General features: G+C 45.3%; 1 protein-coding gene across 3 annotated transcripts in view; it reads left to right on the forward strand.

The window, feature by feature from the left end:
* The window catches only part of CRACDL (CRACD like), a 139,244-nt gene extending 112,123 nt beyond the window's left edge, over positions 1–27,121 (forward strand). For all 3 annotated transcript variants that reach the window (XM_047854571.1, XM_047854570.1, XM_047854573.1), the window contains 3 exons: positions 23,816–23,988; positions 25,080–25,224; positions 26,310–27,121. In XM_047854571.1, the coding sequence (XP_047710527.1) occupies positions 23,816–23,988; positions 25,080–25,224; positions 26,310–26,452 (461 nt within the window). In that variant the 3' untranslated portion in view covers positions 26,453–27,121. The remainder of the gene's footprint in view (positions 1–23,815; positions 23,989–25,079; positions 25,225–26,309) is intronic.
* The last annotated feature ends 39 nt before the right edge of the window (positions 27,122–27,160 follow it).

The raw sequence follows: 27,160 nt of genomic DNA on the forward strand, positions 1-27,160 counted from the left end.
AAAATGTAAAAACCCATCTTGCAGCATATTCCCGGAGAGGAGATGGGCTGCTCAGGGGATCATTCAAATGCTTCTATCATTTCTTAAGATCGGAAGCTCAGTGAGTTCCAGATTCTTGGGATATGTGTACTCTGGTAGAAGGAGGTACTCCTGGGGCCTACAGCACTTCTTGGTTATAAATGAAGCATCTGGCTCCTCTGTCATTTAGTGTCCTTCTGACCTTCCCCCCACCCCACTCCCCAAGAAAGAATTTTTTCCTGTTTAATAATCAGGCTCATGTGGCCCAGCCTCATGCGGGAAGCATCCCATTTATTGGAGTCACGAGCCTTTTATGTAAAAGGAGAGCCCCTCCGGGTGGGCGTTAACTTCCTGTCCCAGAAAGGAGGTGGTGTGAAGATTGGGGCTGAATGGAAGAATCTTCTAAAGCAACTGCCCTTTAAAATGAGCAGAGGCAAAATAGATGACCTTTCTATGTCTTTGACATTTGTCACTTTTTATTTATAGTGTTTCAGATGAAACATATCTGTTGGAAATGGGTATTTGTGGTAGAGCTAAATCATCTTTCATTGCTGGGTTCTTTTATTAATGGAAATCAGTGTGCCAGAAACGAAACTACACAGACCAGTCGTGTGTGCATGTGATGAGGGCCCTAAAGAGAAATTTTCCATGGCAAATTTTATTTGAAAAAAACCAAAACTTTCAGGATGTTTTTAAGTGGCTATTCTAAGTCCAGGACTCCACTTTAGTGCTGCATTGTGGACAGAGAGGAAGTAGGACGCAGTTGTTCTCCTAGGGACCCCACACCCTAAAAGGAAGGTGAAGTGCACACGTAAGAAAAAATTAGCTCACAGAAAGCAATGACAGTTTTCAAAGAAACTCTTATCTTTTCTGCTTTCATCCTAGGAAGTGAAAGTGTGTGTGTGTGTGTGTGTGTGTGTGTGTGTGTGTGTGTGTATAGTGCTTTAAGTTCTTAAGGTGACAGTTCCAGGGAGTAGTGCCAGGAGAACCCCCTGAAGGAGCCCACATGCATGGCCTTCCTGATCCAAGGCCCCTTGGCTCAGCTGTAATTTTTTGCTGCTGCTACTGTCGCTACATTAGGCTAATTAGCAAGGGAGCTCTGGGAGAGGTTCAAGCTGTAGCTGATGATCCACTCTGCAGATTTCCAGCCAGGTTATTGAAGCTATTGTAGAGTGTTTCAAAAACCCATTGAAATATCAAGGGAGGAGGGGGTTTGCTCTGTGCAGATAAAACCCTGACATCAGCACCATCCACCTTCATGGCCTGGAATTGAAAATGTCTCTCAAGGGCTTGCTGACTGAATGGAACTTAAACACAGGATACTTGGGTTCATGGTCAGAGCTGGAAAAGAAGCTTCAGAGGGCAATGCTTGACATATTAATAATTTAAAACTTCCTCAGCCTAAGCTGTGAGAGTTTAGGCTTGTTTATTGTCAGATGACTGGACTGGTCTATAAGGACCTTATTTTTTTTCTTTAATTTATAAAATATGGTATTTATTACAGCTTTACTTAAAAGTATAGTATAAAAGAATTGTCCACTTGTTAACATTCTCTAAGTGACAGAAATAGCCAATCCAGTTGAATTCCAAGGTGAAAGAATCTAGGTTACTTTAGGGCAGGGGTAGTAATTTTCATTTCAGTGCAGAGAGAGGAAGGGAAGAATTACCCTCATTCTGCTTGAAACCATCTCTCTCAAAGTGTGGGTGGTATTTGAAGGGCGAGTGTCAGGTTGGGTTTTGGCTGCTGCCTGGGACCTTGGGGTCTAGGGCCTGCCTCATGCAGACCAGAACAGAATCACAGGGTCTGTGTTGTCAAATCCCATTAGTGAAAGCAGCTTCTGTCTTCCCCAGACACTGGATCTGCTTGTGGTTTAATTCATTCTTATTACTTCTACTGCCATCCTCACTGCTCCCAAAATATAACCACTGGAAGCAATTAAATTCATATAAGACATACATATAATAACAGTTTTAATATCAGTATTATTCAGTTTTCCAGAAAGGCCTAATTACTGCTGTTTATTATCTTGTGGTGGCAGGCACTTTACCCAGAGCTCCTAGATGGGCTGCCACCCCTATACGCCTTCCAGGGGCGCACACACCAGAGAGTTAGGTCACCAAGGTGTCCCAGATGGGTGCACAATCCTACCTTCAGGACTCAAGCACTTTGTCCCCCGCACTCTGCTTATTCTTCCTCCTCTCGTCCACATTCCCACCTTCCTTCTCTGAAGGCATGAAAGAATCCTTCCATGGGGGAGGCAGGGAGGATGCCCCAGTTGTTGCAGTAAACAGAGGAGCCCAGCTTTGCCAAGTGGGCTGGACCTCACAGGGCCATGTTGGGGCGGTTCTGCAATCCCAGTACCGTATGTGCTCATTAGTGCAAACAAGACCATTAATAGGAGGTTAACGGCCTGGGGTTACCAGCCTTGTTCACTTGTGCAGGACATTACCCATCCTCCTGGTAAGCCAGTCCATCCCAGAGTCTAAATGACAGGTCAGGAAAAAAGAGATTCTTGTGTGAGAAAATGGTAAAACGTAGGAAGTATATAGAAAAAAGCCACCACTTAGGAGTCTGCTTTCTAGATGTTATCCCTGTTGTCCTTTCCTTCTAGTCATTCTTCTCTGTGCGTGTGTAATTTTTGTTTCATTTGGTTGTGGTCACATGTTGGGTATTTTGGAGAATAGTTGGACAAATTGCCATTGTCACCCAGGAGCCTCATTTGACAATGAGCCTCAGCCTTCTGTCTAACCTCATTCTCTCCAGACTGGGCAGGTGATACAGTAGCACACGCAGACCTCCGAACCTCTTTCTCTAGACTCTGGTACTCACTCATTCATGCGTTCATTCTTGCAAGAAATATTGCATATATTTCTGTGATACACACAGCACTGTGCTGGCCCCCAAAAGGCCATCAGGAAAAGCATGAGGACCTCACCCTCAAGGAGCTTACCAGTCTAAAGGGCCAGGTGGCAGCTGGATGCCACAGGGGAGTGTAGATAGATGCCCATCTTGTCTTTGGGTGTCAGAGGCATTTTCTGGAGGAAAGGAATTCAAAGAGACCGTCACCTACTCTATGACAGTTACTTTAGTTGTATTCAAGTTCATTTGAGTAGAACATAAGGAGTCTTTTTTTGGTATCATGCTAAAAAATATGCAGTTGATCACTGAACAGTGCAGGGGTTATAGGGACCAACCCCCTGTGCAGCCAAAAAATCCACCTGTAATCCCCAAAATTTAACTACTAATAGCCTACTGTTGACTTTTTATCGATAACACAGTTAACATATATTTTGTACGTTATGTGTCTTATATAGTGAATTTTTACTATTAAGTAAGCTAGCTAAAAGAAAATGTTATTAAGAAAATCATAAGGAAGAGGAAATACGTTTATATCACTATATGGTATTTAGAAAAATTCTCATGTATATGGACCTTGGCACTTCATACCTGTGTTGTTCAAGGGTCAATTGTGTTTATATATCTTGAATTCTTAAAAAAAGAAAAGAAAAGAAAAGTCTGTTCACATCTCCTCCTCTTTTTGGCCTATCCTTCCCTTGACAGTCCCTTCCTGAACAAGTATGGTCAACATCCTGGCCCTCCATTTCTCCACCTTTCCTGTGCTTCTCCAACTGCATATATTTTCTCTTCCTTGGCTGCCTCTCAGTGCACCAAACTCTCCTCAGTGCCCCCAGAACCCTTTGGGTTCTCTCATCACTGCGCCAGGCAAATGCCAGCAGCAAACTGGAACTTCTTGTCCTGGTGGCTGTGGCAATGGCATCTTTTAGGGCAAAGCTCTTTTAATCCTTCCAGACCTACTCAGATGAGCACCACCTCCATCCATAGCAGCATGTGGGGTTCAGAGCCCTTTGACTCTCTGGGCAGCACACCAGCAGAGATCTAGTAGTGAAGCCACAGCCCCTCACAGCAGTGGCCACAGTGACAGGTTGTGCTTGTGGTGGTCCTGCAGATTTCTTTCTCTTGCCCCCTGCCCTGCGGGGTGCTGGTCTCTGGAGCACACAGCAGCACAGAGGGTAAACCCTGGTTTTCTAGCTGGAAAACTGGAGGGTGGGAGTGGAAATCACAGAAGGGAGACACCTGAGGAAGGATCCTTACCTAGGTGCATGAGGTCAAGAGTTTGTCTCTGACATGCATCTGCATGAGACTGACTAGAATCAGTGCAGCAGAACCTTTGAGAATTTTAATAGGACCGAGTGTGAACAAACACTCAAAATGTCTAAGATACAAACAAAAATTGTTCAACATATCAAAGAATCGGAAAACCTAAAAAATTTTCTAAGAAAAGACACCAACATTGAGGTGATTCAAATATTAGTATGATTAGAAAAAAACTTTAAAGCAACAATTATACCGTGATCTAAGAAGTAAAAGTGAGCACTCTTGAAATGAATGGGAAGCTGGACTTCAAGCTATATTACAAAGCTGTTAATCATCAAGATAGTATGATACTGGCACAAGAACAGGCACTCAGATCAATGGAACAGAATAGAGAACCCAGAAATGGACCCACAAACTAATCTTTGCCAACTAATCTTTGACAAAGCAGGAAAGAATATTCAATGGAATAAAAACAGTCTCTTCAGGAAGTGGTGCTGGGAAAACTGGACAGTGACATGCAGAAAAATGAACCTGGACCACTTTCTTACACCATACACAAAAATAAACTCAAAATGGATGAAAGACCTAAATGTAAGACAGGAAGCCATCAAAATCCCAGAGGAGAAAGCAGGCAAGAACCTCTTTGACCTTGGCTATAGCAGCTTCTTACTCAACACGTCTCCGGAGGCAAGGAAAACAAAAGCAAAAATGAACTACTGGGACATCATCAAAATAAAAAGCATCTGCACAGCGAGGGAAACAATCAGCAAAACCAAAAGGCAACCAACAGAATGGGAGAAGATATTTGCAAATGACATATCAGGTAAAGGGTTAGTATCCAAAATCTATAGAAAACTTATCAAACTCAACACCCAAAAAACAAATAATCCAGTGAAGAAATGGGCTAAAGACATGAACAGACACTTCTCCAAATAAGACATCCACATGGCCAACAGACACATGAAACGATGCTCAACATCCCTCATCATCAGGGAAATACAAATCAAAACCACAACGAGATACCACCTCATACCTATCAGAATGGCTAACGTTAACAATTCAGGCAACAACAGATGTTGGCGAGGATGTAGAGAAAGAGGATCTCTTTTGCACTGCTGGTAGGAATGCAACCTGGTTCAGCCACTCTGGAAAACAGTATGGAGGTTCCTCAAAAAATTAAAAATAGAACTACCCTATGACCCAGCAATTGCACTACTGGGTATTTATCCAAGGGATACAGGTATGCTGTTTTGAAGGGACACATGCACCCCAATGTTTATAGCAGCACTATCAACAATAGCTGAAGTATGGAAAGAGCACAAATGTCCATTGACGGATGAATGGATAAAGAAGATGTGGTATATATATATAATGGAATATTACTTGGCAATCAAAAAGAATGAAATCTTGCCATTTGCAACTACATGGATGGAACTAGAGGGTATTATGCTAAGCAAAATTAGTCAGAGAAAGACAAAAATCATATGACTTCACTCATATGAGGACTTTAAGAGACAAAACAGATGAACATAAGGGAAGGGAAACAAAAATAATATAAAAACAGGGAGGGGGACAAAACATAAGAGACTCTTAAATATGGAGAACAGAGGGTTACTGGAGGGGTTGTATGAGGGGGGATGGGCTAAACGGGTAAGGGGCATTAAGGAATCTACTCCTGAAATCATTGTTGCACTATATTCTAACTAACTTGGGTGTAAATTTAAAAAAGAAAGAAAGAAAAAAATTTTTTTAAAGAAATGAATGGGAAGATACAAATTCTCTGCAAAGAAATAGAAGCTATGAAAAAAAATACAGACATCTTAGAACAGGAAAACACAGTATCAGAAATAAGATTTATTAGAAAAACTCCTTAGTAGAATAGAGATGACAGAAGAGTCAGTGAACTTCAAAACAGATTAATAGAAAATAGTCTGAGTACAAAAAGGGGGGAAAAAGCCTCAATTTGAACAATTGGAACAATATGAAAAAGCGTTAACATTCATGTCATAGGAGTTCAGAAGGAGAAAAAAACTTGAGCAGAAAAAAATATCTGAAGGAATAGTGACTAAAAACTTCCTAAATTTTTGAATTTAGAAGTCCAAGGAGCTCAGGTGAATTACTTTTGCACTTTTGTTTTGTTTTTAGAGCTGTATTTACATGCGTTTATTTCATCTTTTCAACAAATGATTCTGGAGCATGTGAACATGTAAGCAAAAATATGAACCTTGACTTAAGTCTCACATCATGTATCACAGTTAACTCAAAAGGGGTTCAATGAGTTAAATGTAAAGTGAGACCAGAAGACTTTCAGGAACTTAGGAGAAAATCTTTGAAACATAGGACTAGACAAAGAGTTCTTAGACTTGACATCAAAGCATGATCCATAAGAGGAAAAACTGATAAATTGGACTTCACTGGAATTAAAAACTTTTGCTCTGCCGAAGACCCCGTTAAGAGGATGAAACAAGACAAGCTACAGAATAAGAGAAGATATCTACAAACCACATATCCCACAAAGGACTAGTATCTAAAATATATAAAGTGTTCTTAAAAGTCAACAGTACAAAGCAAAGAAATACAATTAGAACAAGCAGAAGACATGGACAAATATTTCACCAGTGGGAATACAGAGATGGCAAATAAGCACGTGAAACATCATCAGCCATTAGAGAAACGCCAATTAAGACCATAATGAGATAGCATTATACACATATTAGAATGGCTGAAACAAAGGTAATATGACCATGCGCTGGGGAAGAGGCAGAGCAGCTGGAGCTCTCGTACATTGCTAGCGGAAGTGCAGAATGGTGCAGTCACTTTGGAAAAGTTTGGCAGTTTCTTACAAAATCAAATACGCTTACCTTATAACATAGCAATTCCACTTCTAAGTATTTATCCTAGATAAATGAAAACTTAGGTTCACATGAAAGCCTGTACATGAATATTTATGGCAACATTGTTCATAATCCCCCAAAACTGGAGACACTCCAAATATCCTTCAATTGGTCATCCAAACAATGGAATATTACTCAGCAATAAAAAAGAATGAACTTCCAGTACACACCGTAACATCTTAAATGCATATGCTAAGTGAAAGCAGGCAGTCTCAAAAGATTACAAACCGTATTATTCCATTTATATGACATCTGGATGAGGCAGAGATACAGAGAACAGATCCGTAGTTGTCATGGGCTGGGGATAAAGATAGGGTCCCTACAAAGGGGAGGCATGAGAGAATTCTTTGGGTGTTGACATTGTTCCATATCCTATTTGTGACTTTTTGTAAGAATCTAAGGGTATTAAAACTCCTAAAACCCTGTAACAAAAATGAATTTTACTCCATGTAAATTTTTAAATAATCTCTTAAATGATACAAAAAAGTCACAGTGACCTTCTCTCCACCCATTCTGAATATCTCAAATCCCACCCACAGAAGGAACCAGCTCTTTCCCATGCCAGTAGCAGTCAGAGCTGCATCAGTATGAACAACACACAGATGAATCCCCCCTTTTTTTAATCACAAAAATATTATAGATGTTGGCTCACAATTTGATATTTTCACTCCACGATAAGACATGGGCCTCGTTTCTGATCAGAGTGAGTCACTTGACCTCATTCCTTTTAAGGGCTGCGTAGTGCCTGTACCATATTTTATTTAACCATTCCCTACTGAAGGGCATTCTGAGTGTGTTGAGGTGGTTTTTTTTTTTTCCTTTTGCTGCAGTAACCATTCTTGTCTATTTTATCTCTATGGAGTTACACTGTTCCTTCTGTAGGATAGATTTTTTTAAATGTTTTTTTAATTTCCTTTTGAGAGAGGGAGAGAGCGAGCAGGGAAGAGACAGAGAGAGGGAGACAGAAGATCCAAAGCAGGCTCTGTGCTAACAGCAGAGAGCCCAACACGGGGCTCGAACCCACGAACTGTGAGATCATGACCTGAGCTGAAGTTAAACACTTAACCTACTGAGCCACCTAGGCGCCCCTAGATTTTTTTTTTTAATCCAAGTTAACACATAGTGTAGTCTTGGCTTCGGGAGTAGAACCCAGTGATTCCTCTCTTACACATGACACCCAGTGCTCATGTAGGACAGATTCTTAAAAGTGGGCTTTCTGGCTCAAGGGCATGTGCAGTTTTTAGCTTCAGATTGCACCCCCCCCCCATAAAGGTAGTACCAATCTACACCTCTTTGCATAGAGTAGAGAACCTCTCATTAGCACTAGATGAAAAAATCACAGGTTTTTTTTTCAATCTGATGGATGAAAAAGGTCCTCCTTGGTCAGTGGGTCCTGGCCATCTTAATGTAAAGTGTCTTTATCTTGCCCCCACATCAGCTCTTTTTTGTTTGTTTGTTTATTTTTGAAAGAGACAGAGTGTGAGTCGGGGAGGGACAGAGAGAAGGGAGACAGAGAATACCAAGCAGGCTCCAGGTTCTGAGCTGTCAGCATAGTCAGATCTCTTTGTCTTTAACCCAATGCCCACAGCACTTCCCTGCAACTTTCTCTTCCCAGGTCTGGGTCTAACCATGGAGCTTTCCTCTTTAAAACTCTCTATACCTTCCTACTGTATATGCCTTCCTGGGGGTGGGGGTGCATTTAGGGCTTTGTGGATTCTGGCCAAGGTTGACATTTCAGCCTTCCTAAGTTTGCCTGCCACTCGTTCACTTCCTCTGACATCTCCAGCCCCACCTGTGTCACCAGCTTCCCTTGGCACTCTGCACACACTCCTGCTTGCCCTGAATGCACTCTGCATTTCTGAACTCAATCTTGAGCTCCCTGAGAACATCCACATTTTTGGTTTTCTCTATGGAGTATCTGTGCTTGGGGGTCTTGTGGCCTACAGTGGGTTCCCCACAGAACCCCGCTGTGGTTTGCATGGGTAGGTACAAGGGCAAGGCAGGGGGCTGGGTGGTAAGATTGAAGAGTGTGGGTTTGGAGGTTTTACTGCAAGGTCCACCTTTCAGGGGCTGTGGGATTTTGAGCAAATGAGATTCCTTAACCTCGAAGTCTTAATTTCTTCCTTTGTAAGACGAAGTTATTAGTAATGCACAGGGCAGCAAAAGCTTTGTAACTACAAAATGTGATGTAGTTTCCAACAGTACAGTCATAACTTCCTAAGGATGTACCAAAATATACTCATCTGAGTTGCATAGAACAACAGTATATGGGAATGGGATTCTCTCTGTCCCTGGTGAAACCAGTGAGGGCACCAACGCATAGATACAAGAACCCAGAGAGAGCGTGTGCGTAGAATATTGTGAGGAGTCCACCCCACCCCCTGAGAATATATAGGGGCCCTGAGAGGGGAGAGGAAGAAGGGGGATTTGCAAAACACTTTCTTCCAGGAGCACAGCTACAGTTCTGTGAGCCCCCAGCTCAATGGGGTGGGGTCAGGAGGCCTCCCTTGTCCAGAGTCTACAAAGGGGCCTTGTGTGGGACTTCTGGGAGAGCTGGACAGGTGTGCCCTGCAGCTGGGAGACCAGTGCTGGATTAAGGCCACCATGGTTGCCACATAACACACCTGTGCTCCCAGAGCCCTGCCTGATGGAGAGGGCAAAGGGACACAGCAGCAAGAGCAGAGGAGGAGCTAAGTCACGGCCAGAGAGGCATAGCTGCAGATGAGCATCCCTGGCTCAGTCTCAGACACCTGCCAGCCCCAGATTGGATGGAGCCCACTGAGGCAATGGTAGGAGCCAATCACAGGAGAACCCTGCCTATTCTCCCCACCTTTCCTCCTTCCCAGACCCTAAGCACTTGGGAAAGGACCTCCCACCCCAGCTCAGACACCCTGCATTCAGGGGAACAGGAGACTTAATACTGACTCAACCTAAAATCTATATCATATTCCAAAGTGACCACAGTGACTGCTAGGACCTGAGAATGACTAGGAAGATACTGAGAATCTTCTGGCTCTATCTGGGGAAGGGTGACGGACTGTAGGAGATCAGGGTCATGCTGTGCTTTGCTCTGTCTAAAACTTGCCAGCCCAGCATTCAGGCTCCTGCAAAGGTGCAGCCCACCTCCTAGGGTGTGGAGAGGCAGTGCCCCCCACCATCCATCTGCATGCTGCTGCCACTTCAGAGTGCACGGCAGCACTTTCTCCAGGGCAGCCATAACCTCATGCAGGGACTGAAGCCCCCTATGCACTTATCCCAGGGCTGGTGGGAGAAGAGTGCACTTGAAGAGAGACAGCAGCGTCTTCATGACAGAAGTGGGCGAGTGTCCTGGGCAGAGAGTGCCAAAAGCCTGAGCAGTAAGACCATAGTTGAGGACTGTGTGGGCATCAGTGGGGTGGTCCTGGGAGTAGATGTCCAGATACAAGGCAGGGGGCACTGGCTGATTTCAGGAGGGGAGGGTTCACCAGATCCTGGAGCAGTGGGGGGTGGAGGGTGGGGGCATCAGCCCAGTTCAGGACCACCTGGTCAGACGGGTGCTCGGTGTTGCCAAAAGGCAGCATCATGGGCTCTCCAAGGCTCCCTCAGGCTGGAAGTTTGGAGCAGCATTGATATCACTGCTTCCCAGTGATGGACGCAAATTGGGGTCATCACCCCCACAGGTTCAGGTTGATGGGTACAGGGTGAGCCCCAGACAATGGGAGTATTAAAGACTCCACAAGTGATTCTAATGTGTGGCTAGCACTGAGAACACCTGTTCTTGGGCAGCACTTTCTCAAACTTACAAATGTTTGTGAATCTCGTTAAAATGAAGACTCTGATTCTGATGGGGACAGTACTGCTGGTGTACAGACCAACATTTGAGTAGCAAGGATCTAGATCTGCGTTAACCAACATGGAACTGTTAGCCTCATATGTCTGTTTATGTTACTTTATTTTTTTATGTAAACTCTCCCCCCCAACATGGGGCTCAAACTCACTATCAGTGAGTCTCATGCTCACTGACTGAGCCCACTGGGATCCCTAGCACGTGACTATTTAAATGTAAACTTGAATGAATTAAAATTAAATTTAAAACTTCAGTTTCTCAGTCATACTAGCCACATCTCAAGGACTCAGCAGCCCCATATCTCATGGCTAGCTGACAGCACAGAGATCATTTCCATCGCTGCAGAAAGTTCTGACGGATGGCACTCTTTCAGGGCAAGTAGCATCTTCTTGACACCCTGTAAGGGTTGTGCTCTGTGCTGTCCCCAAAAATGTGCCTGCTGTCAAAGCATCATTACACTTTCACCTGTGTGTGTGTGTGTGTGTGTGTGTGTGTGTGTGTGTGTGTCCATCTCCCTCACTACATCAGCTTCCCTTAGTCAGGGTCTACAGTGGATTTACTCACCACACTTATACACACTCTGTATAGTGACAATAATAGTTCACGTATATTATGCACTCACTAAGTGCCAAGGCTCATATTAAGTGTTTTACATTTTAATTTGCAACAAGAATCCTATTTTATAAATGGGAAAGCTGGAACTTAGGCCAAAGAACTTGCCCAAGGGAACATAGCAGGTAAACTGTGGAGGGGAGTGTGGAGCCACACAGACTACCTCTGCAGCCAGATGCTCTTCACTGTTATGCTATACTTTGGTGGTTCTCAAGTGAGGACAACTTTGTCCCCCGCAGACATTTGGCAGTATCTGGAGACATATTTGACTGTCATGACTGTGGTAAGAAGGAGGCACTACCAGCATCTAGTGGGCAGAGGTTAAACATATTGCAGTGCACAGGAAGGCCCCCAGCAACAAAGGATCATCCAGCCCCACCTGTCAGTAGTGCCAAAGCTAAGTAACTACTGTTTGCCACTCAGTGAGTAGATTATAACAGGGAGAGAAGGGTATATAAGAAAGTTGTGGGGTCATACTCCTTACTATGAGAGGGTGTGTGATGTGGTGAATGAAGAGTAGAGGAAAAGCCTGCGTTTGGCAGTGTGACCCTGACAAGTCCTTTACTCCATGAGATTCTGTGTTCCTGTCTCTGAAATGGGGATTGAAAGCAGGGTTGTGAGGTTCATTAGGAATATGGTATTGCTCTGAAAATCAAGACTGAATAAACCTGAGCTGTGAACACTTCTTGGGTGGGGAGAAGTGTTCAGGGGGAGTGAGGGCAGCCCAGAGGTAATAGAGGAAGGAAAATCTAAGCTCTGTACAAGGGCTATCCCTCAAACTAATTACTTGTTCTCTTGTGACCACTTGAGAAAGATCTTGCAGAATTCCAGCTGCCCCTGGAGATCCGCAAAGAATCCAAAGTGAGGTGTTTGTGTACATTTTGAATTATAAGAGGGTGCCATGTAATATAATAGTTTTGCTACTTTTTCTCCATCATCTGCTGTAGCTAAAAATTATCTTCAAATTAACAGTGCCTTTCCATCCCCATATCCTTGTAAGGTCCCTGTTATATTACCTGGCGGTTACTGGACAGCAGCTGTCTCTATGCTCAGAGATGGACTTTGGTCACTGCCTTCTGCTTAGAGGCTGTTTTAATTGCACGGACAGTGGCTGTTAAGCAAATGGACTTTGAGTCCAAGCATGTGTATCACAACTCTGTGTCCTTGAACCTGTCTCTGGCTTCCTGGGTCTCCACTTTGAGATGTAGGGATCAGGGTGGGCAGCTTGGGAATGTCTGCCAGCCTTTACATGTGAAGGCTGGGCAGCTGCACCTGAAGTTCAGCAAAGAGCCTGGCAAAGCATCAAATGCCTGGGGCGCCCCCAATAAATGTGCTTGCATGTGACCAGGTTCCTGACCTCACACATCCAAATCCCAATACAATTCACAGTCATTTTTAAAAATGTTTAGGTTTATTTTATTTTTTAGTTTATTTATTTATTTTGAGAGAGAGAGAGCAGAGGAAGATCAGAGAGAGGAAGAGAGAAAGAGAATCCCAAGCAGGCTCCACACTATCAGCACAGAGCCTGACAAGGGGCTTGAACTGATGAACCATGAAATCAATTACCTGAGCTGAAATCAAGGGTTTGAGGTGTAACCAACTGAACCACCCTGGTGCCCGACATGCATTGATTTTTGTTTATAAATGCTTTCTCACAGATTTTGCCTATGAGCAACAGAGTCTTAAAGCAGTTATAGCTAGTGCTGTAACAAGAAAAAAACCAGGCAGACCCCAGGACCCCCCCTGGGAAAAAGACTCACATCAGTTCCCACAAATGTGGGAGGCCTGCACAAATCCCTGCCCTGGGACAAGGACTGACCACTCTCCCCTGGTGAATATGCTGTGACATTGAGAAACCTGACTCCATCGGCCCTTTCACCAGGACTGAATCACTTATACAACCATGACTTCGTTATCAGTGTTGTTTGCCCTTCATGGGTGAGCAAGTGTAAGATGTTCCCTAGAGACTTCCCACAATACCAGGGTAAAGGGCACAGTCTTGGCCTTCACAGGCTCTCACCTCTTATGATAGAAACAAGCTACCAGGACCATTTAAAACAACAGTGGCATTTTTTTTCCTGACATGGGGGTTTGAATATCACGAGAGAGACAATCTGTAGGTCTGAAGGTGGGTTTCAGGAGCTGGGGTGAGGAGGAGACCCTGGCAGCGCCTCCTGACCTTGGAATAGGGAACAGCGGTAAGGACAGTTTGTTCCCAGTGGCCAGGAAAGAGGCTCCCAGACATAGTAGCTGCCCTCCTTGAGAGCTCCATTTTGCCAGGGGGCTGTGAAGAGAGTGTTTAGAGAGGCAAGTTCTCTGCCCTTGCTGATCTTTGGGGTCTTATTTAGGAGAGGAAATGGAGAACGGATTCAGGATAAGCCTTCAGAGGATGGAGGGAAGAGGGAGATTCGTGGGGTGATGGAGGACAGCAGTAGGAAGGCAAGTGGGCCAAGGACCTCAGGGTGCTTTTGAGGTCTGAGGGGAAGTGAAGAGGATGGGAAGCTTCTACTGACCAGGGAGAGGGCATCCTTGAGAGAACCCTCACTCCCTCTGGCAGTAGCCTTGCCTAACTGCAGTGTGGAAATAGCTCCACAGTGCAGACTTGCCTCGTTTCTGTATTTCGACAGGGACCCGGACTCCTTCCTGGTTGCTATCCAAGCACCAAGCGAATCCCGGTTATCTTAGAGTAGTTTTTGTGGGTTGTTTTTGTTTTTGTTTTTAATTTTTACTGAAGAGTGATACATATGCAGAGAAATACACAGATCATGTGTGTCTCAGTGAATTTTCACACACCAAACACACCAGACAAGAAACAGAATGAGACCAGTACCCCAGAGCCCCCTTGTGTTTCCTGCCAGCAGGCTCTGGAACTCATTCCCAGACTGTGGAATATGTGCTAGCTGTCGAAGGATCCCTCAATCTCTGATTGCCCTTGCAGGAGACCCGGTGTGCAGTGCACTGGAGAGATGTGTTAGATTAGAAACAGCCTTCCTGTCTGTAGACTCAGCACTTGCCAAAGGGCCTGGTGCCTCGTGGGCACTCACCAGGTACAGTTGATTCTCATTATGTGTAGTAGTTATGCTCCATAAAGTTGCTGTGAACAGTGAATTAGTGAATACTGAACCATAGCTCCTAGAAGAAAGAGTAGAAATCAGAGCTAGTGGGCCTCTGATTACAACATTTTGTCAAATGATCAGCAATACCCTTGTTTTATTTGTGTTTGTGTTTAAGACACTGTATTGTATGTATTGTTGATTAATTATCATCCCACTCACAGCCAACAAAACTGAAACTCATGCCTGAATGAAGTTCATTTGATACACATATTTCCTCTGTGACACATCTAACAGCCTTTTTGTGGTCAGGAACATCAGACAGCACTTTAGCACTAGACGTGGGGGCTATTTTACAGTAAAATCACCCCCAAAACCCCATAAAAATGCAAAAAATGTGGCACCAAGTATACCTCAAAAAGGACATTGTTCACAGTATGAGAGCAGAAACAGGAAAGAAACAGAGTCTCATCAGCTGGGACCGTGCTTGTCCAAAGACTCGAATTTTTCACTTCTCTGCACATGTCTGCAAATGACCATGAATGGTCATAAGAACTGGTGTGGGCATTACAAATACATTATAGTGAGTAGGCAAATTCACAAATATGGAATCCGCAAACAGTGAGGACTGACTGTATTGGTTAAATGGGAAAGGTAGGAATGGCAATTAGTTCAGTCTGGAGGTGGAAATAGAACACAGCCCATCACACATCATTCAGAATGGGAGCTTACTCTGTGAAAAGCCCTCACTCCCCAAACGCTCAGCACAGTTTTGAGACAAATGCTCACACAAGAATTAAAAGCCCAAGTTCCACTGTAAGATCACCCAGCCTGGCTCGTGGACAGAACTGGTGAAGAGCGACTGCAGACTTTGCAGGCATGTATTGATCAGGGGCTATCTGTGTAAGCTGAGATGGATGATCACTCAGTAAATGCTTAAAAAACCACCAAACCCTCAGCTTTCATATAGGAAGCCTGGCATATAGGAGCATGTGGGTGGCTCAGTCGGTTAAGCATCCTACTGTTGGTTTTGGCTCAGGTCATGTTCTCACAGTTCATGAGTTCAAGCCCCATATTGCACTCTGTGCTGACAGCGAGGAGCCTTCTTGGGATTCTGTCTCCCTCTGTGTCTCTGCCTCTCCCCTGCTCATTCTTGATCTCTCCTCTCAAAAAAAAAAAAAATATATATATATGTATATATAAATGTGTGTGTGTGTGTGTGTGTGTGTGTGTATGTGTATAAACATTAAAAAAAAAAAAAGGAAGCCTTATATAAACCCTTAACATAGGTGAGGTCCCATGTGTCCCCAGAGCCCAGGACCCCACCCCCACTCCAGCAATCCCCTTAGTGTGTGTTTACACACGTCATCACCTCCATGTAAACCAGGTCTGTGGCAGAGGACCTGAAGGGGAGACAGAAACGGAGGATGTTTGCTGTTATTGAAACACCTAGGCACTGTTCTGGCTTCGGCTAATTGTGACAGATGTTAATGATACATGCACGTTAGATCAGAAATCTTAGAGCGTAAACTCAGGCCTCTCCTTCCACAAAGAATGTTTTGCAAAGCTGGGAATGAGCCATTGATACATATTTTTAAGATATTTAAAATGACAGCGTAACGGAAAAAGATTCCAAGAAGCGTGCCAAAGTGTTAGCACACTCTCCTGGGTTATTGATTTATGGGAAATTTCCTTCTCCTTTATACTTTCATCTGTTTTCTGGATTTGTACAATGTGCATGGGTACTTTTATAAACAAGGAAGACATTTTGTGAGAGGAAAAAGATTCATAAAAATTGTGGCTCCAAAAATTTTCAAGAGATGTAAGAATCCTGCTGTCCCACTGTGTGTTGGCTTAGGGTGTAGATTTGCTTTATTTTTCTCAGCCAAAGGGCAGGAAATCCTGGTAGTTTACATCGTACAGCTCATTGCCTCTCACCCAGAAAACAGTCTTCATGACAACTCCCACCTTCCAGACTCAGCTGTCCTGCATGTCATATGGGATGTAGACCACTGTTGGAGTCCCAGCCTCAATCCCTCAGCGGGTCCTTATAGAAGTCTTTCCAAATGAAAGAAACAGTACCTCAAGGCTGAATTGTAATAGGCACCAAAAAGGGGGGGAACCCATCACTGACTAGCAAGTCAAAATGAAGTAGTAAGAAGCATCTGCCTCCCAGAGGGCTGGTTGAATATATCTCTAGAAATGGTTTCACACTGAGGATCTTCTGAATGGTTAATTTTAAGTCTTCCTGTATACAAATAGCTCGGTTAAAATGCCAAACATGTGTCCAGAAACTGTGTGGTTTTCTTCCCCATTGTATTTAGAGTTGTATGTGATGGGGTATTTTCAGAGTGATATATATGGTAGGCTCCTGGGCAGATGGATGAAAATTGGGCTGCCATCTTGGGCAGTGTGTAGCTGCATCAGGGCCTGTCTGCTAGCCAGCTGTCCACAGGGCATAGTGTCTACAGGGAGGAACAGAGTGCTATTCTAGAGAGTGTGGCTTCAGTGGGCACTGGGTTACTTGGGCCAGGCTCATCCATGGCCTTGTTCAGACCTTGCTGGCCTTCCCACCCTCCCCAGCCCATGTGGGGCACAGCACATGCAGAGATGGCTAGAGGAGGCCCCTGCCCTGATGGTGTGGCTCATGAGGAGACCAGGACACGCAGAGCATCAAGAGTTAGTCTGCTTGGACTATTGCAGATCATGTCCTCAGGAACCAAGAGTCAGCCCGGCCACCTGGCCCAGTTAAAGGCTGGGAGACATCCCGGTGCTTGCTTCTGTTTTCTTATCATGGGAGAGGACATTGGTAAAGGGCTCATTGGTCTCCACCATGTCCTGGCTAGGATTTGACCAAAGTCTGCATCTCTTCTCAAGTGGGACTAACAACAACAAAATAACAACAGCACCCTTTGTGAGGGCAGCTCACACTCTTTAGCTTACAAGATGCCAGGCACTGTGCTAAGTGCCTTCCATGGCTTATATCTCATTACACCTTCACCATCACGAAGGAGGTGTAGACAGCGCATGATCTCTTTCGGTCTTCAGTCACATTAGGAGAGGTACACACTGCTCCTTTCCTCATTTGACACCGAAATTGAGTCACAGAAAGATTCTGGAATTTGCCCCAAAGCACCTTGCTAGCCCGAGGCCTTAATCTTAGACATGGAGGCCCCAGGGCCACATCAGTAGCTGCTCCGTTTCCTGGCCCCAAGGAGGAAGCAGTCCTCATTACCACAGCCTACTGAACCAACCACAACAACAAACTCTCTTGGAAATGAATGCTTGAACAATAAATATACTTTTTAAACCAAACCCTTGAAGAAGGAGAATGTGTTAAGAAGAAAGAAGGAATCTGGAGAAAATCTAATGTATAAACTTCTCATAGCCTCCCCCTTTGACAGAATTATATCCTCAAAATAACAGCAACAAAAATAATTTTCCTGATCAAAAGTTGCCCTCATGTGAAATTAAGTTATTTAGGGCAAGCGTTGTGGCTGTTACAGCTTCCTGCATCGAAAGTGTTGTGTCTTCCAGAAGTTTTACTCTATATATGCTGTACAGCAGATCAAATTTGCTGTCTTCTTTTCCAGGGGAGACATTTTTGGGGGAGTCCATCTCTTTCAGACTCTCTGTAAAGGAGATCACACAGATACAGACATGAATCAGTGGTTTCCTGTGCGTGAGAAACTCTCCTGGGCTGTTGGTTGCAAACCCAGGCACACCCGACTGCTTAAAAACCTGTTGTCAAGTGGGGAGGAGAAATTGAGATGTCAGAGCCCTTTAGCCAAATCCCCAGAAGATTAAGGTTGTCTGTGTATTGAGGCAGAAAGGAGTAAACAAAGGAGTGTTTTCAGCTCCTTTTATTTAATCTGCTGCCACATCTATATTAGCCTGGGATTAATGACATTTTGAACGTGTTTAATCTCAGAAGCTTTTTTTATGGTTGAACCTTGACCCTGAATATTCATGTAGTAGAGCGGTCATACAGTAAGATACTTGGCACCTGCAACCTGCCTTATCCTGCACATTACCTGTGTCTTCATTCCTCTCCCCTGCCTCCCCTTGTGGAGTATAGCACACGTCCCACAGTCCTTGCCCCTGCTGTGGCACCATGTGCAGGGAATGGGAGTGCAGACCAGAGTGGCCAGCTGGGCAGCTGGGTCTTCTGCCACAGAGCAGAATAGCTCTTTACCCAGCCGCTCTGCCTGCGCTCACCTGGCACAGGCACTTCCATGTGGGCTCTGTGAGGCTCCAGGTGGAATCCCGGGCCTCTCTGAACCATGGTAGGAAGCTTCCTTCCCAGTGCCTGGAATTTCTCCCACCATTCCTGTGCCCTCCACCCATGAGGCTGGTCCTGAACTGTCCTGTGAAAGGGTCTGGAGGCCGTCAGGGTCCCTCTGGCCCACTCGCATTCCTGACATGACAAGGAATGAAGGGGTGAGGAGACAGCACCGAATACCGAATACAAGGAGAGGCCACCACTCAGGGAAAAGAAATAGGAACCAAAGAAGAAAAATGGTTGCTGGAAGATCTCGGCTGTGCGCCTGGCCCAGTGCTTGGTGGCACTGCCGTTGTAGGTTGTTTGATGTCACACTGGCACAGCAGGGCGTGGGTGCAGAGCTCACTCTGTCCCATGAGCCTGCCCATGAATGCCTGACACAGGTGTACACACTCACACACAAAGTACAGCTGCCCACTGACAGGCAAAGCCGAGGCCAGTGACCCTTCTTTGCTTGCAAAGAAATCTGCCAGCATGCTCTCCATGTAAGGAAAGAAAAGCCACCTCTTGCCAAGCCGAACCTAGCTGCATTGTTTACAAGACCGCAGTTCCTATGACCAAACTGGACAGAATAGGATTTGCCTCTGGTCCAGTGAGCTGTCAGCCTTGAGCCTGGTCTAGGAGGGCCCCCAGCCTTGCTGTAGGCCTCCATTTTATTTTATTTTTTATTTTATGTTTGAGAGAGAGAGGATGCAAGGGAGTCGGAGACAGGAGGGGCAAGCAAGAGAGAGAGGGACAGAGAGAGAGAGAAGCAGGGCTCACCCAAAGCAAGACTCAAGCTCACCAATGTGGGGCTGGAACTCAGGAACTGTGAGATCATGACCTGAGCCCAAGTCCGATGCTTAACAACTAAGCCACCCAGGCGCCCTTGCTCTAGGCCCCTGATCCGCATGGTCCCCAGGAATGCTACATAGCCCCTGTATAACCTTTTCCAGTGAGTTTTTAAATACTTTTTTTTGGCCCAAATAGGGTATAGAAATTCCTCAGAGCTGTCTTGTACCCTCGTGGTGAGAATGACACATGTGTCACTTGCCCTACACAGACCTGAGGGGCTGGAGAGCCACCCAGAGCACTGGGAGGTGCGGGGCCACTGTGGCATTTCGTAGTTGCCATTCAGCCTCTAGGTTAAAACTTGGGATGGAAATTTTCTCTCTGTGTATCTGTAGTCTTGACAGAATTATTCAGAATATTCTGTTGACTGAGGTAATGAGTTTAAACCCGTAGTAAAATCCCTCTCTCCAGTCAGCCTGTGCTGTGGCAAAGGCTCCTGAGCAGCAAGCATGTGCAGGACAGAGCAGGGAGGACGGCACCACCACACATCTCATTCTGGCCAGGACCAAATGGAGGGTACAACTGTCATTGAGTGTGAGGAAAATATCAAAGGAGAAGTGGAAAGAAATCTTCTTTTAAAAACAGTTAAAAGCCCAGGGGCACCTGGGTAGCTCAGTCGGTTAAGCGTCTGACTCTTGGTTTTGGCTCAAGTCATGATCTCATGGTTCGTGAGTTCGAGCCCCCACATCGGGCTCTGTGCTGTTGGCATGGAGCCGGCTTCAGATCCTCTGTCTGTCCCCGCCCTTCCCCCTCCCTGCCCCCTGCTGCTCACTAGCACACTCTCTCTGTCTTTCTCTCTCTGTCTCTGAAAAATAAAAGAAAAAAGTTAAAAGTCTAGAAAGACCATGAGGTTTCCCTGGAATGAGAGGTTGAGATTAAGGTAAGAGAAATGCAGACTTTCTGTAAAACATGGAACCACCTTCTGTGTGCTAGGCAATCACTGGGTTCTTCAGATGAGATAGAAAACGTAAAACAACATCATAAATGAGCTAATATTAGGACACTACATGGTGCATAGTCTGCAGAGTGTGTCTGTTAAATAAATAAGAAGTTCTAATGACTGAAAGCATATATCAGTGAGGCAGACAGTGAGCCAAGAAGTGGGGTAAATCTCTTAAGAGAGATTAGGAGAGGGAGAGCATATTCATTTAGGCTGACCAGATAGGCTGACCAGAGTAGGCTTCATGGAGAAGGCAGCATCTGGGCAGGCCCTTCATGGGCAAGTAGGGATGATTCTGGAACAGGGTGTCTAATCCCTGTTACCTCCTGGACTGTGGCCATAGCCTCCTTCCTCACCTCATAGCCTCCTATCCCTCTCCAGTCTGACTTCCTCTCCACACAGCCTTCAGAGTGTGCCCTTGGTTCAAACCCCAGGACTCCCCATTACGGACAGGAAAAAGGCCAAGAAGACCCTTCTCAGTCTGTCCCTTCATGATCCATCAGCCCCTCTCAGCCAGCCTGCCTACTGCTCTGCCTTCTGCCCCTTCCACCTAGGAGGCCTTATGGTGCCCCTCTGGAAGCCTGGAAGGTTCCTTCTCCAGGTCCCAACCCAGACAGCACCTCACCCACCACCTACCAGTGTTAGGCCCTTCATCCACCCAGCACTTGGTAAACTGTAGCATCTTCCAGTTTCCACTACAGTTGATTGTTTGTGTTTAGTTTCCCGCACTAGATTTTGAGATTTTGAAAGAACAGGACAGTTGGCTGCTTATTTTTCCACCTTAGCATTTAGCACAGTCCTTGCACATAGGAAATCCCAAAGGGAGGGAGGGAGGGAGAAAGGACAAAGGGAAGGAGAAGGAGGAGAGCAGAAATGTTGAGATCTGGCTAATAGAAATGATTGTACATTTAGAAGTAGTCTGAGCAAATCTGAGTTTTGAAGTCAAGCGTGGAACAGAGAGAACATTTTGAAGAAGAAGTGATGAAGGCTGAGGGTCAGGAGCTAGGAGGAATTCCCAGGTTTGGGAGCAAGAGTCCGACAAGGACCCGGGGCAGGAGGGAGACACCCAAGGAGGACAAGCCTCCCAGGCAAGGTTAACGCAGTTCCATCAGTACGAGGGGTAGAGCAGGTAGAGAACATGGAGACCTCAGGATTTACAGTTCAGTGGTTGGGTGGATGGAGAGAGCAGCGCTCATGTTGTGGCTGGGTCAGGCATTAGCTGAAGAGACACAGGCAGAGGCCATTGGAGGTGGAGGGTGGAGGAGAACAGAGGACTCGGGCTTTAAGGGGATGATGAGGCTCAGTGGAGACAGTTCTTTTCAAGCTGTGGGAGACCCAAGCACTTTGCAAAGCAGCAGAGAAGAGGTCAGCTGCCAGGGAGAGCCTGAAGAAGCAAGAAGGGGCAAGGGATGAATGAAAGAGATAGAGCAGGGCTCCCTGGGGACCAGCAGCGTGGAGGCTTCAGGGAGCAGCCAGGAGAAGAGTGGGAGCCATTCCCGGCTGTCCAGTCCAGGAAGAGGTCAGCATGTGAAGCCAGAGGCCCTTCTCAACTCTGACGAGAGACCGAAGCTTGCAGGGCAGGGGCTCCTGTCCCCTGCCCCTCTTTGGTGACCGGGGAGCTGAGAGAAAGACTGCAGGTTAAACCGGAGACAGAAACAAGAACAAATAGAGTAATATCCTATCACGTCAGAGCCAGGGGTGGTATATGTCAAGCCACCGAGAACGAGAGGTCATCACAGATATCTGCACGCATTGCTGCAACATGGGCCCTGCCTTCACCTTGCTGACCAAGGTGCACTGTGTAGAAGGGAAAGCGGTCAGGGGCCAGGCATCTGGGGATACACTTCTGTCTTTGTTTTCTGAGGTAGCAGGCAAACATTCAGAAAGGCGGGCTTGTGGGGAACCTGTGGATTCGGTGTACTTTTTTTTTTTTAATGTTTGTTTATTTTTGAGAGAGAGGGAACATGAGTGGGGGAGGTTTCGAGAGGGAAGGAGACAGTGGATCCAAAGCAGCCTCTGTGCTAACAGCAGAGAGCTCGATGAAGGACTTGAACTCACAAACTGTGAGATCATGACCTGAGCCAATGCTGCTTAACCAGCTGAGCCACCCAGACACCCTGGATTCGGTGTACTTTTGATATGCCTGTGAGAAGCACTATTTAAGTCATAGATTTCCTTGAAGAGTGTAAGCTTGCTTCTTTTTTCTGTGGATAAAGGTAATAAATTTTCATCAAAGAAAATATGCAAATACAGAGATAAAAAGAGGAACTCATAGAGGCTCTTAGGTGGCTCAGTCAGTTAAGCATCCAACTTTGGTTCAGATCATGATCTCACAGTTTGTGAGTTCAAGCCCTGCATCATGCTCTGTGCTGGCAGCTCAGAGTCTGGAGCCTGCTTCAGATTTTGTGTCTCCCTCTCTCTGCACCCTCCCATACTCACACACTGTCTTTCTCTCTCTAAAAAATAAATAAACATTAAAAAAATTTTTTTTAGGGGCACCTGGGTGGCTGTCAGTTAAGCATCTGACTCTTGATCTCGGCTCAGGTCATGCTCTTACATTTATGGGTTCAAGCCCTGCTTTGGGCTCTGTGCTGACAGTATAGAGCCTGCTTGGATTCTCTCTCTCCCTCCCTCTCTGCTCCTACCCTGCTCACACTCTATCTTTCTCTCTCAAAAATAAAAAAAATAAAGAAACATTAAAAAAATTTTTTAATAAACAAAGTCACTATTTCTGTTCTCTCTAGAACATTAAGGAAACCAACTGTGGCTAGTTTTGGTGTCATTCTCCACAAAAGGAAGGTTATGCTTACAATTAAAAAAATAATAATAGTGTGTCTACAAAACTTCCAAGAAAATCAGGAATCACATAGTATGTACTAGCCCAAAATGTCAGGCTTATATTAAAGAAATCTCATTTATATACTGATTTTTATCTCATTCCAGAAAGTATCCTGTGGGAGGAATGTGGCTTTTAAATGTGCATATAGGAGCAGTTGCATTTAATTTTTTGTGGCTCAGACTAGAGGAGCATCATCTCTTTGATGCATCTTTAAGTGAGAAAACCAAGTCCCCTGAAGAAAAGCAATGGTCTCACCAGAGAAGCTTCCCAGACCCTCTCTCCTCCTCCCTCATACACCCTGGCCTCCAGCTCCTCTGTGCAGTGTTCTCTGTGTGGGAGAAGCCAAAGGTGAGACTCGACAAGGGCTGGGCTGTTTTGCATAATCTTGTGTCTTTACCCACAGAGAAGGGTCCACCTCCTGCAGCCGAGGGCCAGCCTGCACCACCCTGGATCACCATTGCTCGGCAGAAACGGCGAGGGACCCCCAACCAGCCCCCTAACCAGGAAGACAAGCCTGGGGTCCGTACCCTGAAGTCAGAAATAGGAAAGCAAGCCAAGGCGCCCGAGAGAGCCCAGGTGCTTAGAGCAAATGCTTTCTGTCTCTATAGATAGAGGGTGGGACCAGCCAGCTAGAGCTGAGGCCCAGCACCCCACACATTCTGCATGTTCATTATAGAGACCCTTGCCTCTGATGATTGCTAATGGGTGCCCTTGGTATGAGCTGGACTGTTAGAAGTGGGTGGATCGCTTAGGCAGCTTGCTGCGCCCTGCCCCCTGGGCAACACAGCTCAGCATCTGGAGAGATGGAATGGGGTTAAAATAACTTCTCAGATGTGTGGTGACCATGTCAGCAGCTCCATCTCGGCTCGTTGCACGGTAATGGACAAGCCCTGCTTTTGCTGCTATGCTGGCCACCTGCTGGGGCTTCTTGTTCCTCACCTCCACTGCAGGGCTGGAACCTGGGTTTCCACTTCACACTCTGCACTGAAACAGCTTCCTCAACCCCAGGCATCTATGCTCAGAAGCAGGACGAGATCCTCAGCTTCTGTATTCCCCCTAATAGCCACCATGATAAACCCATTAGCGTGTTTCAGCCATGTGAGGAAATGAGCCCCAGCCTCCAACAGCATCTGTTTTCCTTTGTTTGAACCCAAACCTCCATCGTACCCAGCCCTGAAACCCTGCATGCAGACTAAGGGAATTTCTAAAGTGAATACTAACCAATGATGTTGGTTTGGGGCATCCATGTTCATACCAGGTGTCATAAAAATTTCAAAACTATTTCCAAACAATTCATTATGACTTTTAAATGGAATCCCTGCCATCCGACAGGTGTCATAAAAATTTCAAAACTATTTCCAAACAATTCATTATGACTTTTAAATGGAATCCCTGCCATCCGACACGCAGGGCTGAGGCCAGGTGTGGGGACAGGGCAGAAGCCACGACATCTGTGTGGGCGTAGCAGAAGGCCCCACACTCGCCTGAGTCTGACATTCTAAAGGCTCCTCTCAGCAAGGGCACAAATTAGAGCTCTGCCAAGAAAGTACCAGTGGCATGACTCAGCTCAGCAGAGAAGTTCTGTGGCCCCGCTGCTGTTGGTTATGTTTGCCCCCTCTCAGAGTGTCGGTGACCAGACAGAGGGTGTCTCTCTTGTGTCCTAATAGGAGCCCATGAAGCAAGCTGACTTTGTCCGCAGCAAGTCTTTCCTGATTGCTCCTGCCAAACCCACTGTGGACCGGAGGCAAGGGACAAAGCTTCGCCTCCAGGAGGGGCTGCAAAGAGGAATCTCCTTGTCCCATCAGAACTTGGGTATGAAACCTGCAAGCAGTACCAAATACAGTAAAACCTTGTTTTGCGAACACTGTTCTGGGAACATGTTTGTAATCCAAAGCACTCATATACCAAAGCAAATTTCAAGAACCATTGGCTCAGTTGTGACTATGTGATGTTCGGCATCACGAACTACCCATATTGCAAGACATCGCTCGTTTATCAAGTTAAAATTTATCAGAAATGTTTATTCATCTTGTGGAACACTTGGGACACTCGCAGAACAAGTTACTTACAATCCAAGGTTTTACTTTGAAATATGTTTCCAGAACTGGTCCTGCTTTTCTTGTTTTCTTTTCTGAATTACTTTGCCACATTGATTTTTTAAATGGCTTTTGCTGAGATGTCACTTCCATGTCATAACACTCACCCATTTCCAGTGTACAATTCAGCAAGTGTATATTGACAATAAGTGTATATTTACTGACTTGTACAACCATCACAATCCAATTTTAGAACACTTCCCTCACCCTAAAAAGAAACTCATGCCCATTTACAGTCATTCACCGTTCCCAACCCCAGGGCTAGGTAACCACTAATCTACTTTCTGTCTCCATATACTTGCCTTTGGGGACATTTCTTATAAATAGAGTCATAAAATATGTGTTCTTTTGTAGGTAGCTTTCTTTCACCGAGCATAGTGTTTTTGAGAATCATCTCTGCTATCGCATCGGTATTTTTAAATCTATTTTTAATAGATTTAATAGATTTAAAATACACACAACAAAATCTGCCATCCTAGCCATTTTTAAGTATACAGTTTGGCAGTGTTAAGAATATTTGCACTGTTGTGCAAACTGACCTCCAGAGTTTCTGCAGTTTTATTCTGAAAGTTTCTCTTACCTCACTGTGTTGCTGGAACCATTTTGAGCCTACCGTTCTTAAGTCTTTTTATTACATAAATTATTCTATGCTTGAATCTTCTTTACGTGTTTACACATTAATAGATTTTGTGTTTGAGACCACAGCTAAGACCTTGACGTATATTTTAAAGAAACGCAAGAGGCTTAAGTGGAAATCCAAACTCATTTCTCATGTTTCTGTTTGTTTTGTCTTCTTTCCAGCGGCTCAGTCTGCAGTGATGACGGAGAAAGAATTGCATCAGCTGAAGAGAGCCAGTTATGCCAGTGCAGATCAGCCATCCTGGATGGAACTTGCCAGAAAGAAATCTCAAGCTTGGAGTGACATGCCCCAAATTATAAAATAGGCTGACAGCCTGCTGCTAAAGAACGTCCACTACCTTGACGGGTCACTTACTTAAAAACTGCCAGTGAATCAAGGCAAACAAACTGTGAAACCGAAGAGTGATTTTATCAAGTTATGGGAGAGCGAGCCTGGGGAAGAGGAAGGAACCAGGCCAACAAAGACAGACACACAGCCACAATCCTGGGCCAGAGGTGCCCTAAAACAAGAGCACCATTGAAAAGGGCCAGGCACAAGGTCCTGTGCCCAAAGGTATGAATGTGAGTCTTTGAGAATTGCCTTGATAAAGAGGGCTTGGCAGGAAGAAAACAGAAGTGAGCAGTGAAAGCCTTAGTCGGAAGCTCCTGCAAGGACAAAGGGGAAGGTCCTCCAGGAGAACGTGTGTCTGTGCTTCCACCTGAGGTCAACTTGTGTCTCCGGGTGTGGTCTTGCCTGTGGATCCTGTCTTCTTTCAATGTTTACTATTAGGCATGACATTTTTGGTAAAACAGGGATGCCGTTTCCAAGAGCAGCTATTAAACAGTTTTCCTGAAGACAGTCTCTCTAAGAAGGAGCAGAAGGAACATAGCCGGGTTCATCAATTCATAGACTGTTTCCAAAAATAATTTTTAAACTTTTCCACAAGGCATCTGTGTCCTTAACCATTGCACAATGCATTGCCTGTTCAATAAAAATTTCAAACATGCCTCTGTCCTATGTGTAAATGTTCTTT

The sequence above is a fragment of the Prionailurus viverrinus genome, chromosome A3 (assembly GCF_022837055.1).
Source record: "Prionailurus viverrinus isolate Anna chromosome A3, UM_Priviv_1.0, whole genome shotgun sequence".
In the NCBI taxonomy this organism is placed as follows: domain Eukaryota; kingdom Metazoa; phylum Chordata; class Mammalia; order Carnivora; family Felidae; genus Prionailurus; species Prionailurus viverrinus.